Raw genomic sequence first — 17,303 nt, 5'->3', positions numbered from 1 at the left:
CTGCTACGGTGGCAAGTACACAACTACCTCTGTGATAGTGACCGCTTCCCGATAATTCTTGCTCTCTTGAATCAGACAATTCGAAGTACCCAAGCAACGGTTATTTCAGCGGGCAAATTGGCTAGAATTTTCGAAACGCGCAGTGATTACTGATATTCTGGAGTCTGTTGATGACCATGTTTCTTCCATTACTACTGGAATTTTGGCTGCTGCATAGTAAACAATTCCCTCCTCATCTGGTATTCATCGCTGAAAACAAGTCCCATGGTGGAAGGACGAAATTGCAGCACCCATACGTGATCGCCGACAGGCTTTTTTAACATTATCGTTGGAATCCTACGATGGCCAATCATATAACATGTAAGCGTCTGTGCGCGAAGGCCCTTTTTTTTTATTCGAGAAAGTAAGGGCTACGTGGGAAATGTACGTGTCATCCATCACGGTACATACTTAGTCATCACAAGTGTGGACAAAACTCCGCCTTATTGTCAGAGTACAGAATGTGCCCTCAGTACCCCGAATCTCCATTAATGGAGAGATGGTTAAGATTCCTTCAGTCATTGCCAACCACATCATGTCACATTTTTTTAGATTCGTCTATCTCTAGGAGATACAACTCTGCATTTCTTCTAATTAAGCACAAAGCAGAGGCACACCATCTTTCTTTTGCCTCTAGTGCTTCGCATCCCTACAACGTGCCCTTCACGGAGTGCACTCGCGCTATGCAGAGATACGGCTCCTGGACTGGACAAAATCCATTATCAGAGAGACAGATGTCTCAAAGATATCCTCACCCTATTCCACAGAATATGGAGTGAGGAAGTGTTTCCATCTCAATGGCGCAAACGAATTGTGATACCAATTCACAAAAGAGGTAAAGATCCAAAATTTCTGGATACTTACAGGCCAATATGCCTTACGAATGGCCTCTGTACGCTATTTGAAAGGATGGTTAACCGGCGTCTTGTGTGGACCATGGAAAAGGAGGGTCTCTTGTCTAACTACCAGTATGGTTTTCGCTCTCATTGGTCTGTCACTGATCTGGTCAGACTGGAGAGCGCCGTTCAGAAGGCCTTTCTCTGAAAGGCACCCCTGGTCGCCGTGTTTTTTGACCTGGAGAAAACTTACGACACTACCTGGCGATATGGGATTCTCTCCACTCTGCACCAGTGGCGATTTCGGGGAAATTTGCCAAAGTTTGAGAACTTTATGTCCCTCCGTCTCTTTAGAGACCGAGTAGGGAATGCATTTTCTCAATATTACGTTCAGGTAAATGGAGTACCTCAGCGATCTGTACCGAGTGTCACGCTGTTCGCAATCGCCACCAACGGCATAGTTGCCGCTGCTGGGCCCACAGTCGTTCCACCGCTGTATGTAGACTTAGCGCTACATTAAAGTTCCGGAAGGGCGGCGTTTACTGAGACAGCTAGAGCAAGCTATTAACAGAGTAGACAGATAGGCCCTGCAACGTGGTTTTAGATTTTCAGGAGCGAAAACCTCAGTTGTACACTTCTGTCGACGTCGGCCTGTGCATCCCGAACCAGATCTCCGCTCGCGAAACAGGGTCTTACCAGTGGTTGACACCTGCAAATTCCTGGGTCTCTATTTTGATAAGACTTGCGTGGCAGCCCCACATCTGTCAGTTGAAGGTTGCCTGCATGAAAAGATTCAACATGCTGAAGTTTCTCAGCGGCACTTCATGGGGGGGCTGACCGTGCGGTACTGCTACGATTTTTCACGGCAACGGTCCTCTCCTGAATTCACTATGGAAGTGTGGCTTATAGCTCAGCATCCAAATCTACGCTGCGCCTTTCAAAATCAAAATCTCATTATTTGCAAATGAGGTGTCGACCTCGGTGGCAAATAGTACACTAAAATACATTGTCAAGCACTAAATATTAAATTAACAAGAAAATTTTCCTATAATACAATATTCTACAATTTACGCTAACAATTTTTTCTATTAAACACACAGCTCATCTATATATATAAAATGAGTTTTGTCTGTACATTGCTCAGAATTTGAAAATAATGGTATTTCTGTATCGGTCATGTCCATAGTAACAAGAAAATGCACTTCTTACTTTTCCGTAATTTCTGTATGTATGTACACGCATCACGAGAAAACGGTTGAAGATAATTTAATGAAAATCGGTATGTGAAGTCAGGGGATGAGCCTCTACAATCTAGGCTATACATCATTTTACTCGCGCTGAGTGAAATGGTAGTTTAGGGGAAGGCCTAAAATTGAAATCTCAACTATTTATTAGTGGTCGTATTTTAAAGAAAATGGGTATGCACAGTTGGGGAATAAGTTGCTACAATCTAGGCTATCAATAATTGTATTCACGATGAGAAAAATGGTAGTTTAGGGGAAGGCCTAAAATATAATTCTCAAATATTATTTGTAGTCCTGTCTTGATGAAAATCGGTATGCAAAGTCAGGAAATAAGTCGCTATAGTCTAGGCTGTAAATTATTTTATTCACGCTGAGTGAAATGGTAGTTTAGGGGAAGGCCTAAAATGTAATTCTCAAATATTTCTTATTAGAGGTGTAATCGATGAATGCTACATAACTAGGGTTATATAGTATTAAATTTCCTATTATTATTGTCTTATACATTGTTACCGGACTGGCTATGATCGCCAAGATATTCATGGTTTTGGATTTTTGTTACTAAGTCCATATCAGCGCCGAGTAACCAGAAATGGGTAAACAGTATTTAATGAAAATCGGTATATAAAGTCGGAGAATAAGAAACTACAGTTTATGGTATACAATATTTTACAAATCACGGAGTCTAAAGAAAACTAAATGTGAAGGCGTACAATATAGAAAGCTCATAACATTGATCAACAATAACATTATATTGACCATTGTTTGTCGTGATGTGCTTTGTGTCATCTGTTGCCCTTCATCTCCGGTAGATAGGATTACTGCTGCGTACAGAGTATTTTTTACTTGATTTACGTCGCACCAACATAGATAGGTTTTATGGCGACGATGGGATAGGAAAGGGCTAGGAGTGCCTTAGGCCTTAAGGTACAGGCCCAGCATTTGACTGGTGTGAAAGTGGGAAACCACGGAATACCATCATCAGCGCTGCCGACAATGGGGTTCGAATCTATCTCTCGGATGGAAGCTGACAGCTGCGCACCACTAACCACACGGTCAACTCGCCCAGTCATACAGAGTGTAACAGCCTGCCTGAATATTGATGGGAAGTAGCTGGGGAGTTAGATAACTTTCTTCTTTAGCATGACATTCCCCTGGTTTATAAATATTCTGATACTACTGGTACGTAACACACTGGATCATCATAGCATTCGGGCTATTTAATCCCTACTCTGAGACACTGATTGAAATTAAGTGTGCATATTTAGAGGAATAATGGCAGATGAGTTTTCATGGCAATCTGTGGCCTGGTCATCCCAGCTCTGGAACTTTGGACTATTAGATTGGCACCGCAATCTAACCGCATCACTGTTCGTTAAAAGTGATAAATATTTTGACTGATGATGCCCTCAATGAAGGGCGAAACATGTCTGAAATTTATATGTATTGAATAGGTGGAAAAAACAAACCTTTTAGCATCCTACAAAAAGTGATAAATGTGCGCCTTTCCATTTGATCGAGTATTTTATATGATAGCATTGCTTTTAATCGCTACATTCATACTTACGTTTTTGTAGTGACCTATGTTGATTTCAGGTTAAGAAAATGACAGTCTTTCTGAGAATCCCGTAGCGAAGCACGGGTACATCAGCTAGTCCTTAATAAATTTATATTGTTTACAAAATTCTACTTATAATATCTCCTGTACTACTTACAAAAGTAATTTATATACAGTATGTGGAATTACTTCAAATGATACTATACAATTGGTGTAAGATTAAACTTTACATTGCGTTTTTTTTATTTTTTTTTACCCATTCTGCAACCTAAGTAGCATAGAGACCTGCTGTGTCTTAACCTGAGCCCCTTTTGCCACCACTTTCCAGAGTTCCTGAAGGGCCTTCACAGCTACCTTGGCGGTCCCAGGGCCCTCAAAGTTCCCACTGTACTTCACCCGTACAGGCAGCCCCCTACTTTGGCTGCCCAAACTCCTTAGACCAAGGGATGTTATTAATTTATTCACACTTTCTTTTATTTACAATAACCTGCACTGGTCGAATGCCCTCTAACACTTCATTTATTTTCTCTGTTGCTGTTTATTCTCCTCTTGAATATCTGTACAGATTTTGGAAAAGGATCAAATACTACCCCTGGTAATCTGTTCCACTCCTTCACACCCTTCCCAATGAATGGAAATTTACCCCAATCTCTTCTGCTAAAATTCTTTCTAATTTTATATTTGTGGTCTGTCATGCCGATATAATTACTTTCCAACTGAAGCCTCTCACGGATATCTCCCCATGCTTCTCTTGTATAGGCTCTATATAATCCTATAAGTCTAGTTTTCTCCCTTCTTTAACATTTCTGATACACTACTTTCTCCTGAAATCCCCTGTTACAAATCTTGCTGCTTTCCTCTGCACACTATTTCTTTTATTAGGTATTCTTGGTGAGCATCCCAAACGCTGTTTGCATATTCCAGTAATGGACGAACCATACTTAAGTAACTTTTTTCTTTTAATTCTTTATTGCATCCTTTAAGTAGCCTCATTATGACATGTAACTACCTGTATGCTTTCCCAAAAATGTCAACATGACCCTTCCAGTGCAAATTACTTTCAAATCTCACACCTAAGTATTTGCACTTGCCATCTTTTGGGATAACTACCTCATCCAAAGTATATTCAAATTCAGTTTTAAAGCTCCTGTTTGTAAAAGTTGTAACAGTTGATTTGCCTCCATTAACCTTCATATTATTTTCTTCAACCCATTGTTGGATACTTTCAAGGTCCCTTTGTAATTCTGAACAATCCTCAATGTTATTTATTTCCCTATAAACAATTATGTCATCTGCATACAATCTTATTTTTGGTGTTATATTGTTCCCTAAATCATTTGCATGTATTAAGAAAAGTAGTGGACCGATTATACTACCCTGTGCAATTCCCTTCCAAACTTTCTCTTCCTGCGATACATTATTTCATACTTTGACATTCTGAACCCTTGAATTTAGAAATGTTTTTATCCAACGTGTAACCCTTAGGTCCAATCCTTATACCTCCAATATCTTTTATAATATTCCATGTTCCACTTTCTAAATCCATACTGGCTCCTCATGAACCAATTTTTATCATCACATATCCCTCTGATGTACTTTGATATAAAACTCTCCGGTATTCTCTCTTCTGTTTTGGTTTCCAACTCCTGACAATCATCTACTGAATCTCTGAATTCCCTACTAAATAGGTTTGCTATCTCAGTATCTGTTAGTGTTCTCCCCCTTCTCCCACCACTAGGAATTTTGATTCCTGATATATGAATACAGCTTTTTCCATTTCCCTTTGTGGTCATTACACTCTTTGAAGTATGCCATTCATATAATTCTCTTTTGCTTCCTTTTTCACTCTTCAGTTTCCTCATTAGCTGTTTTCTAGTTTCTCTACTCTCCCTACCTTCTTTGATTTTACTGTTCTAAATTTTCTTTTTAATTTTCGTATTTCCCTTGTATAATAAACAGGGTCTGAGGTCATTTTACCCTTAACAGGTACAAATCTCCTCTCTCCTTCCTAAATGGTTCCTTTAAATTTGGCCCACAGTGTAACCACATTACTCCCTTCACTTATCCAACAACTGTATTGTGATTTAAGGTAAGTCCTAAATTCATCAACTTTAGTTTTTCTGTACAATTTCTTGTCTTAAGTCTTTTTCGTAAGAGTCCTACATCCATTATTCCTTCAATTACCTCAGTTTTATCAACTTCCCATGGTTTAACCAAGAATAAATTTAGTAAGTTATTGAGACGAGTCGGTTCTTGTACCACTTGTGTAAATCCTCTCTCCCAAATTAACTTATTTGCCAGTTTCTGTTCATGTTCATGGGCTTCACTTGCAGCTCCATTCCATTCAACTTCAGGCAAATTTAGATCTCCCCCAATTATTACCATATTGTTTTTATGAGTATAATCTATTTTCTCAAATATTTCCATGTCTGTTTCTCCTCTCTTCCGGGCCTGTATGTTCGTATAATTCCCACCTCCTTCATATTATCACAAACTAATTTTATCCCTAATATTTCATCCCTTTCATCGGTAAACCATTCACGTTTCCTTCACCAGAATAAACACCCCCTCCTATTTTATCTCCTCGGTCTCTGGGATAGACTGTGTACCCTTCTGGAAATACATCTCTTTTACCCACCCCTTCCTCCACTCCTATCACCACATCAGTGTCATAAGATTCCATCAATGTACCGAATTTTAATTTTTTATTTACTACACTTTGACAGTTTACCAAGAGCAATCTCAAACCCCCTTCCTCTCTAAAACTTGACTGTTGCAATTGGGTAACTTGAAATTCCTTAATTTCCTGAGTTTCTTTTCCTAGTTGACTGAGCCAGCTTGAAGTACAGCTGGCTCTTTCTACTAGTTTTCCTGGTCAGTATTATAACTCATGCCTGTTTTTACAGTACATATCTTAAGATTAATAAAATCTAGAACAATATTTGCTATCTTTTGTTTACCTGAATTGTTTAGATGGAGGCCATGTTTTGTATAGCAGTATCTCTCAACTGCTGCATTCAATAACCTGAGTATTCTGAAAATGTTTACAAATTTTAACAGTATCTGTATTGACCTTCTCCACTTCAATGTTCACACAAGAGTCTCTACTCAGATCATGCCTGTGAGGGGCGTCCACTACAAAGACGTTAGTGTGGGTCAGCTTCCCTAGTGTATGTTTAAGTTGTGATCTTACATTCTTGGCGTCATCGTGAGCTACGTCGTTCGTCCCACCGATGATAAGCACTGCATCGCGGCTCCTGAAGTTCCTAGTTGCTTCTACGTTTTCCAGGACACAGCTGATAGAAGCTCCTGGATATATTTCTCCGGTTACTGCTATATTCTCGTCGTTTGTCACTCCCGCAATTCCCCTTCCTTGGCTATCATCAAACACAGACACCTTTGCTGATTTAGGCCTAACTGGGTCTTGAATCTGAATTCTAGGCCTAAATTTTAACCTCTGCACAGCGATGGCAGCGGATCACGATGATTTGGTTTCACGCGCGCGATCACTTTCTTCCAGAATTAAATTATTTAGGGCAGAAAACCTATCTCTGATGTTTATTTCCGGAAATTCAGTTGTAGATTTCTTCTTAGCCAGCCATCCGTGAACTACTTACCACATGCTCGAGTTTGTTACTGGTACCAGTATATCACTCGAATGGTCAGTCCCAAATTCTACCGATTGCAGTCTTTCTTTTAATTCTTGATTTTCAACGTATGAGCCTCATTGTCCTTTTGCAGATGTTTATAATTTCTAATGCACTTTTGTATTTCTCATAGATTGTTTTCAGTGCTTCGTCAACGCCGTCAACTACGACATTCCAAACACACTGCTCACAATTCCAGTCAACAATTTCATTAGTTTTTACGTCTCTAGGGCAATTTCCGCACTTATGCCACCATCGATCACATGAACCTCACAACATTCCATTTTTCACTAATCTTCGGCATTTTCCGCACTTTTAGTCAAATTTTACGGTTTATTTACTCGGAGGATAAAACACTACGTCGTCATTACTGGGCACCATTTAGACCGTATTCACCATAGTGGAGTAAGGCTGGCAACAGGAGCTTTCTGTACTAGCCCCATTCCCAGCCTTCTTGCTGAAGCAGGAGTTCCACCTTTACGGATAACAAGGCAGCAGTTACTCCTCCCGTACGCTGCCAAAATTCGTGAAATGCCGCTACATCCAAGCTGTCAATGCATCTATCGTACCCAATACCACCAGCGGTGCCAAGACAGGTTGAATGCCACACGGCCGGTTGGGTTTCGGATTGATAGCTTGTCAAGATTTGAATCTTGATATCGGTGGTTGTCTTGAACAAACTCTTAACGAGGTACCTCCATGGTTCGTTCTGCGACCAGATATACATCTGGATCTGCTCCGTGGACCCAAGGTGAACAGATTCCTCCGTTTATCGGGGGTATTTCCAGGACTTCGTTCACCAGTATCTGGCTGAGAGACATATGTTCAAGGATGGTTCTAAAATCAGATAATGTTGGTTGCTCTTTCGTCATTGATATGAGCACGAAGATCTAACTTCCTGAAGTATGTAGCGTGTATACTGCAGAGCTTTATGCCATCGTACAGGCTCTGCAGTTTGCACTGCGTGACGAAAGAAGCCACTTATGTGCACAGATTCGTGGAGCTCTCTGCAGTCTATTGAAACCTGTTTCTCGCAACACCCACTGGTACAGCAGATACATGACCTAGCCAGGTTAACTAATATTGGCACCAGAATCGCTTTAGCGTGGCTTCCAAGCCACGTTGGGATTGCGTGCAACGAACTTGAGGATGAAGCTGCAAAGGAAGCTGTACTTTTACCTCCAAGAACAGTCAGTGTACTTGCTAAGGATATTTGTTCTCAGCTACGTCGAACCATCCTGACGTCCTGGGAATCAGAGTGGCTAGTTATCCGAACTCCCAACAAGCTGAGAGCAATTAAGAAGACAACTACCGTGTGGCGGTCCTCTTTCTGACCTTCACGGAGAGAGGGCATAGTATTGTGCAGGCTGAGGATTGGTCATTTACGATCCACGCACTCTTGTTTTATTTCGTACTGAGTTTCCAAATTCCTTTCCTGAATAAATAATTTTGTTTTATATTTTAAATTTCTTTTCCACTAATTTGTTCAGAGAATGATTACCTTGTACTTCCTCTTAAAACAAAAATCACATCATGACCGCATTGTAGTCAAAATATACCTTCATTATATCAGGTATAGTTCAGTACATATAATATGTACTGTTTGTGATGGCAGTAGTGGCAGACCTGTAGCTTTACTGTATATCCTTTCCAACGGAAGAAATGACCTAGGCCTTAGCTCATTTTCATAGAGCAAAACTCAAAATTGTAAGTTTGTGACTTTGGATTCCACTGGTATCCAGTAGGCCATTTTTATTCTTTAATTCTTACATTGCGAAATTGTTGACCCATTCATGAAAGAATGCAGTTATGATACTTAAAATTATTTGCAAATCAGTTCTATGTGCTATGCATGTACCAGCGGGAAATAGCTCCCTCGAGTAAATAATGGCCATTATCGTACATAGTTAATGCTTATTATTGTCTTATTTTGTTCAGATACACTTGGTAACTTGCTCAACACTTACGGACAATGGCACTTTAAAACAGTATTACGGTAGATATGCTCGCACTGGGTGTTTCATCCCGTGGGTGCCCAGCACTGCAAGCAGTTAAGCAGACGGGGGCTGAGCGTTTGCTATTGAACCACATTGATATATTTACGTCGCAAGCCGTGAAGGTTGGGCAAAGTTCTGCCGATCACTCTTGATCACTGCAGTGATTCAAGAGTTTGAAATGTAGGCAGAAGAGCATGAAAAAAACAGGACAGAAATAAACGTTTTTGTTTTTTCAGTTTACATTGTAAGAAATTAGTTACTTATGTTCATTGCATTTGAAGTATTTTGACCAGATACAATAATGAGGCCTACAACCTGTGCTATTTTTGTAATATGTGCAATGAATTATAATTTTCACTTAAATTTTGTGGTGCTTTAGAAGCATTTCTAATATAATAGAGTTCAGTTTAGTTAGCTGTGGCTTGTGGTTTGGGTTTAACCCATTGAGCCCTGCATATTTCTTGGATTGAAACTGCGTTGGTGCTGGGATTATTTTGGAGGAAATATAGTGTCGCTTCATATCGTGAGATTTCTTATTTACAAGACCATTAAAGATTTAAATGTACATGAAAACAAAAGGCTTTCATACCACAAACTGACGAACAAGGAATACAGTAAAATATTTTATTTTATTAGCATCACGGGTCCGTACTCAGTCCGCCTGCTGAGCTATAACACAGCCTTCTCATTGCATTTCCTCTTCAATTTCCACATCTATTTGCTCTTCAGGAGCATTGCTCACACTAGTACTAATATTACTACTTTCACTGAAATAATTACATTCCTAATCATTACTACCTAAAAGGGGTTATATATTGGTAAATATCGGTTCTATACTGGCAGCCATCTTGTTTACAAGCGAATCTCAAAGTCGAGATTGCCCACTTCAAACTAATATTACCAAGCACACTATCGATATATATTAGCAAAGAGCATATAACATTGCAAAGAAAGAGTCCCTACACAAATCACAAATGCAACGCACTCTGCCATCCCTTGAGGAAAAGTTGAATTACGTAGTAAAATGAGACAACGGAACAGTTCCGTGATATTGCATTTGGTCCACTGAGACGAAGCACGGAACGGTTCCGTGGCTCGGGCCCAATGAGTTAAGTTATCTGAAACTCGCCAACAATCCAATCATGCTTACTGGGAATAACATCGGTTAGTTTATTTGAAGACATACTGTACGTCTATTTACTAGATACATTTGAATTTTGTACTTTAATCTTGGATACATGAAACTCCCTCTCCATTTGGAGGCAAGCTATTATCATCGGATGTTTGGTAAGTTTTAAATTCTATTTTCAAATTCAGTGAACAGGGAAATTCAGACAACACAACATGCAAGATTGAGCAGTAACGTTGAATTACATAGAGTGCAGTATAAATCAAACAGGAATATGTTTTCTTTTCTTTAATACTGTACTCCATTCAGCATTTAGCTGAGCAGTGGTGGAATGCTATGTAATGGCAAGTGAACGTCGTAGTTCCCTTCCTGCAAAGAGTTTACTCTCTCGCTTCACTGTGACGTATGCTTACTACGTAAACTGTCCACATTTACGTCACGCCAGCACTGGGCTACCCTCAACGGGCGCCGAACTGAGCCCCTCTGCAGTAGAGGAAATGTGCGGGCTTAATAGCCAATCACATTCCTGTAGCAAGTGACCTGGCAGTACTTTGTTACCAAAATACTGTTTTTCTGTTACTGGCCTGTGAATTATAACAATGTAGCAAACTATAAAGATTTTCCTTAGGGTACACTGCGGTCGTAGAAGTTAAATGTTCAATAACTTCGCCCATAACGGATGACTTGCACGCACTGTGTGATGGCTGTAGTGCCGTACCTGTGGCTTATATCCTTTCCAACGGAACAAATATGAGAAAGGCCACCGTAGTTCAATTCGATACAGCAACGGACTCAAAATAGGGAGGTTGTGGGTTCAGTTTCCATTGGTGTCCAGTTGGCAAATTTTGATCTCTATTTAAAATCTCTTAAATATGTACTGAACACATTCCAATAAGCTGAAGGTTTATTTTGAAATTTTAAGATCTGTTCTGTGATCTGTGAAGTGGTGCCTATTGTTAAGTGTTCACAAAAGGTCGAGTGTTGTTTAATTGCATTTTGTGTTCTTTGTACCTAGTGTGAAAATTAAATTTTTTTTGGCCAATATGTGTGGCATTACTGTTTGGTTCTTGGTATCAGAGTTTGTTTCTGTAGCATTCATGTCAGCATGAGGCTTTCCTCGTTACTTGCTTGATAAAAGTCTGAAATAGCAAATTGGTAAAAACATGCTGCAAATGTAAATCTGTAAAAAGTTAGTGGGTGTGGAAGTAAACAAAAATAAGATGTTAGGGGCATGCAAGCCACAGCTCTAATATTTGATTGCTTGTTATAAATTGTGTGTTCATTGTTAGTTGATCCGTGGAGTAATTTTAGGTGTGGTTTTTATTATAGGATGCAGAGGATCCTAGTCTAGCTCCTGGTGAAGTTGATGGCCAGTTGGACTTCACTAGCTCTCAGTCTGTTCCAGAAGGAGGCTTTTCGTTTTAAGCATGTTCTGTTAAAAATGTAAATCAGACCAGTGATTCTCGAAGACTGCCTATTTTTAGAGAAAGTCGTTCTGCTGTAAGAGAAATGCATTTTAGTGATTATATTTTTCCTACATGTCTGTTCCTCGAAATATTTTATACTATGCTGTATATTGTAATGAATTTGGCATAATTTCTACTCTTCAGATATTGTCAGACAAGATTTTTGAAGGTGGAGTAATGCCACTTTTATCTGTATATGAGAGTTTTGGGTGGCCAGATCAACTTCCATTACTCTATCCTATTTTTGTATAATTTTTCTAAGTTCTTACTCTTAATTTAGTTCTAGGATTGTATGTATAATAAATTTGACTTTTGCATATAATATGAAACTTTCTCTTCCTTGACCTGATTCTAGTGCAGTTTGCAAGAACAATAGGATTTTCAGAGACGTTTGGTACACTAGCAAGACTCAAAATATGCTTGGTTAATTCTTGAGGATATTTCATAACAGTGCAAAATGTTTTCTCTTGCTGTAAAGGGTTACTGCACATCTGCGGACTAGTTTTCTAATGCTTTGCAGAAAACTTTCTGTACGTACCATATTTGCTTGCGTATATCTCGCTGCAGCGTATATCTCGCACCCCATTTTTCACATTTGTGTACTTCAGCACACGTACAGAGTTGTTAGACTTTCCTTATGTGGTGTCTTTCCAGCCACCTCTTTGCCTCTTCGGCTTTCTGGCATCCTTTAATTACTTCAGCTTCACACCGTTCCACTGAGACATGTTAATTTTTAGTTTCTTTGACCTAGTAAGTCGTTCTATAGTGCTTGGTAAAACATGTATACTTCCAGCATCTGCCATCTTGTTTGCTATACAGCATTATTCCACTGAAGTACTTCAGAATCTTACTATTGCTGCCACATAGATGGATATTTGACCTTCCAGTGACTTTTCCATGTGTTCCGTTAAAATCTCAATTTCACAAAAAGTGCCATACAGTGTTGTTCGGCGGCATACTACAATTGGCAATGCAGATCAAACCCTTATAAACTTAGACATGCCATGCAGCAACACCACCACCACCACCACCACCACCACCAAGAAGGGAGAATCTAGCGTGCTTGTACATAAAACTGGGTGTGAAAAACTGCATTGCACTGTCGTGCTAGCAATAACCGCAGACGCGAGAAAATTGAAACAGTATGTTATTTTCAAAATAAAAACCATGCCTAAAGTGAAGTTTCCAAAAGATACGTATCCCGGTGCTGATGTAAATAGAGACCACAATCCAGTTGTAATGGTCCTTAAAATTATAGATTTTAGAAATGTTAAACCATCCAGGCATATAGATATTAAGAAACTATTGGATCCCAAAGTAAGAACCAATGGTGGAACTGCACTGGAAAGGATGGAATTATTAAGATACACTGAATCAGAGGTAGAATACACATGGATTAACATCATTATTCAATCAAATACATGTATCTGGGAAAATACCATCAGAATGGCTGAAATCAACCTTCATACCACTACCGAAGGAGCCTAACTCGTGTCAGTGCGATGATTATTGTATAAGTTTGATGCCTCACTTGCCCAAAATATTCTGGCGAATCATTCACACTAGAATATACAAAAAATTTGAATCCCACATGGATCAGAATCAATTTGGTTTCCGAAATGGCGTTGGTACACGTGAGGCACTATTCTCGTTAAATGTGTTGTTACAGAGGTGCAGAGATATGAATGTTAATGTGCCTGTTTTATAGACTACAAAAAAGCTTTTGATTGTGTCAGGCACAATAAGCTGATAGAGATTCTGAGATCGTCAGGTATTGACTCCAGTGACTTACGTATAATCAGTAACCTGTACTGGAATCAGTTTGCAAATGTCAAAACTGATCAAGGAACTTCAGAAACTGCTTCAATCAGGCAGGGGCATCTGCCAGGATTGTGTACTGTCACCTTTGTTTAACATCTCGGAAAAAGAAACATTGGAAGACTATTTAAAGATAAAAATTTCATTGTTCCGTATTGAAATTATTGATGTTAAAAATTAAATAATTGAAAAGGAGGTTCAACCTATTCAATACTTAAAAGAAAGAAATGCAGTAATCACATTCCTATTTAAATGGGACCGGTTTCGACCTTAGTCCAGGTCATCATCAGCCGTGTACAATGTTTATGAATATTGGAGGTCAGTTTCACACTCTGATAGGCACAAAGACACGACACCACTGTTTCAGGAAGTCGATGTCTTTTCCTAATTTAGCGATCTTGAATAGGTTGAACCTCCTTTTCAATTATTTAATTTTTAACATCAATAATTTCAGTACGGAACAATGAAATTTTTATCTTTAAATGCACAAGCTAACCAAGCTAAACAAAAAGCCTTCTCTTACATGGGCCTTAAGATCAAGATCGCTAAATTAGGAAAAGTCATCAACTTCCTGAAACAGTGGTGTCGTGTCTTTGTGCCTATCAGAGTGTAAAACTGACCTCCAGTATTCATAAACATTGTACACGGCTGATGATGACCTGGACTAAGGTCGAAACCGGTCCCATTTAAATAGGAATGTGATTACTGCATTTCTTTCTTTTAAGTATTGAATAGGTTGAACCTCCGTTTCAATTATTTAATTTTTAACATTGGAAGACTATGGTGGGATCAAAATTAACGGGAAGATCATCGGATATGCAGATGATACTGTTGTCAAAGCTGATGACATGCCTGCCCTTCAGTGCATGATAAATTCCTGAGTTCAGCACAATGAAGAGTTTGGATTATATGGTAACCCCTCAAAAATGAAACTGATGGTGTTCTCTTAGAGGACAATTTGGACAAATCTCACAATAATAAAAGATAAAATAGTTGAGCAAGTATCTTCTCTCAAACATCTGGGTACCATCTTGGATGACCAATGTAACTCCAAACGGGAGATAATATCTAGAATCGAGCAGGCCAGGAAACATTTCATTACCATGAAGAAATTCTTTGTGAGGTCAGGTCTCAGTCTCCAACTACCAATTCATATGATCTGCTGCTATATATTTTCTGTTCTATATGGATGTGAAAGCTGGACTCTGGATCCAATCATAGAAAAACTTATTGATGCCTTCGAAATGTTCCTGTGTTGCGGATATCCTGGGTAGTGAAAATCTCAAATGCCGAGGTCCTTCGTCTGATGAAAAAGCAAAAAGAACTACTGCTCACCATAAAACAGAGGAAAACGCAATACCTAGGACAGAGGTGCCAACTGTTACGGATTATCCGTAATTATTACGGATTTGCCCTGACGATTACGGCATTACGGTCCAAGGGTAAATTATTACGGAAAAGCGACATTATAATGAAAGTATAATTTCTACGGAAAAAAATAAGGAAACAAGGAGAATTAAATCTTTTAGAGCATTGGTACTCGACTCTCTTCGTTTCAAATTTTGTGAGTTGGCAACAATACTTACTCGATCGTCACTTCCTTTCGCTACACGCGAGCGTCGTGAAATTCATTGCGAATGAAGTAACTCTACTCTCCTATTCACTAAAAAATGTAATCTTGTATTATTGCAGTATTAAGTGTACCTGACATTAAGTCTCCCACAGAAAGAGTTTTCAATGTTAATAGGAAAAAACAGAATGACTTCAGCCCTACAATAATCACATTTACACTGGAATCGCGTATTGTTCATGAGGTGAAAATGTTCTCACAGGGGGGAAGAATGCTACGAGAAAAATCCCACACAAAAGCACCTGCTGCGTGGGGAAACAAGTTACTAAGAATGTTTTATGACAGAACTCGTAATGTGCAAATTTATGGTGTAATAGGATATATCTTAGAATAGATTGTTGTTGGGAAGGGCAAAGAGGGTGTCATTATCCAGAACGGATGAGTGTGCTTTGGATTTGACTACAAATTTTTTTCGGAGGGTAGAGGAGAGGAATTACGGAAAAGCCATTTCAAAGGTTGGCACCTCTGCTAGGACATATCGTGATAGGTATCGGTTATTACAGCTTATTACGGAAGGGAAGATACAGGAGAAGGGATCTGTTGGGAGAAGAAATTCATGGCTGAAAGACCTTCAAAGATGGCACTGCTGTACTTCGGAAATGACATTCCATTCTGCGCTGCCAAGATCAGAGATAGTTACGTGGATCGCCAACCTCCGCTCAGAGACAGCGTCTTAAGAAGAATGTACGTGTTCAGGAGAAAGGATGGATGGCTACAGCTCTTGCCCAGGACCGGATCCGTACAGTGCGGCGAGCACGGCCAGGGGCACTGCTTAAATGCCCAGCAATGCTAGTGAAGAACAGTTTCTGCAGACATTTTGGTGGAAGATGTAAAAGTCTTCAGAAAATGAAAACTAATCTCTTAATTCCTGGTGGACTCGCATGTTATCTACAGGCCTTAGATGTTTCCGTCAGTAGGCCGCTCAAGGACAATATGCGTAAATTGTATGCCGAATGGATGGCAGGAGGGTAACACGAGCTGTCGCCAACAGGCAAACTCCTGTGTGATTGGGTCATGCAGGCATGGGTTATGGTTTATAAGCTATAAATTTCATAAATTGACAAAAGGGTCCACCTTTTCAATACAATATATCAAGTAAATAATATTCCATTAGTCTTTGGACAGTTTCAGCCACTTAGTGGCAATCTTCAGCCAAAAAAAACAAAACAGATCATGTGATAACTAAAACATATGTACATAAACACAATGTTGCAGGAATACCTAACATTAAACTACATATAACAGAAAGTATGGTCTTGTAATATATTCTTAAAGTTGAGTTAGGACCTCAGGCAATGACTTAAATCTACAAATGATGGCCTGAATTAGAAGTGAATTAACAGAGAAAAAATTAAAAAGGAGGAAAATTATTTGAGACTCGCCTCTAGATTGGAATGTATAGTACATCTAATGTCTGATGCAGAACAAAACACGGGCATGCTAGAGAAAGCAGGCAGGCCATAGAAACAAGAGTTGATAGGAAACAAAACCCAGATATGCTGCAGGAAACAGGCCTGGAGACTTTTACGTCGTCTCAATAATGACAATACCCAAGCCAGCACATATACTAATATAAAGGCAGATCAAATTGCCCATCAGTTGCTAGTAAATGGAAAATCATCCTGATCTAGAAAGCTAGATAAGAAACCAATAACACGGAAGCCAAACCAAGAGAGCAACATACTATCTCCACCATTTACTGAAGCTGAACTGGAATCAGCACTGAGGAAGTGCAAATTGGGAAAAGCAGCTGGACTAGACGACATTCAAGTAGAGCAGATCAGAAAATTTTGGTCCTGTTAGGAGGCGTTGGCTACTGGAATGAATGAATATCTGTGTCCAAGAATTCAAGATTCCTAAAATCTGGCGGAAGGCTAGAGTCATTGCTATCCCTAAACCAGGCAAAGATCGGCTGGATCCCAAAAGCTATAGGCCTATTTCC

General features: G+C 39.4%; 1 protein-coding gene across 1 annotated transcript in view; it reads left to right on the top strand.

Moving 5' to 3' along the window:
- The window catches only part of Pen (Pendulin), an 83,495-nt gene extending 71,253 nt beyond the window's left edge, over nucleotides 1-12,242 (top strand). Inside the window, exon 11 of the mRNA XM_067152381.2 lies at nucleotides 11,777-12,242. Within this exon, the coding sequence (XP_067008482.1) occupies nucleotides 11,777-11,872 (96 nt within the window). The 3' untranslated portion in view covers nucleotides 11,873-12,242. The remainder of the gene's footprint in view (nucleotides 1-11,776) is intronic.
- Nucleotides 12,243-17,303: the final 5,061 nt, after the last annotated feature.

This window comes from Anabrus simplex, chromosome 8 (assembly GCF_040414725.1).
Source record: "Anabrus simplex isolate iqAnaSimp1 chromosome 8, ASM4041472v1, whole genome shotgun sequence".
Lineage (NCBI taxonomy): Eukaryota > Metazoa > Arthropoda > Insecta > Orthoptera > Tettigoniidae > Anabrus > Anabrus simplex.
The sequence above is the reverse complement of the archived record's forward strand: the minus strand, read 5'-3'. Positions and strand labels throughout refer to the sequence as shown.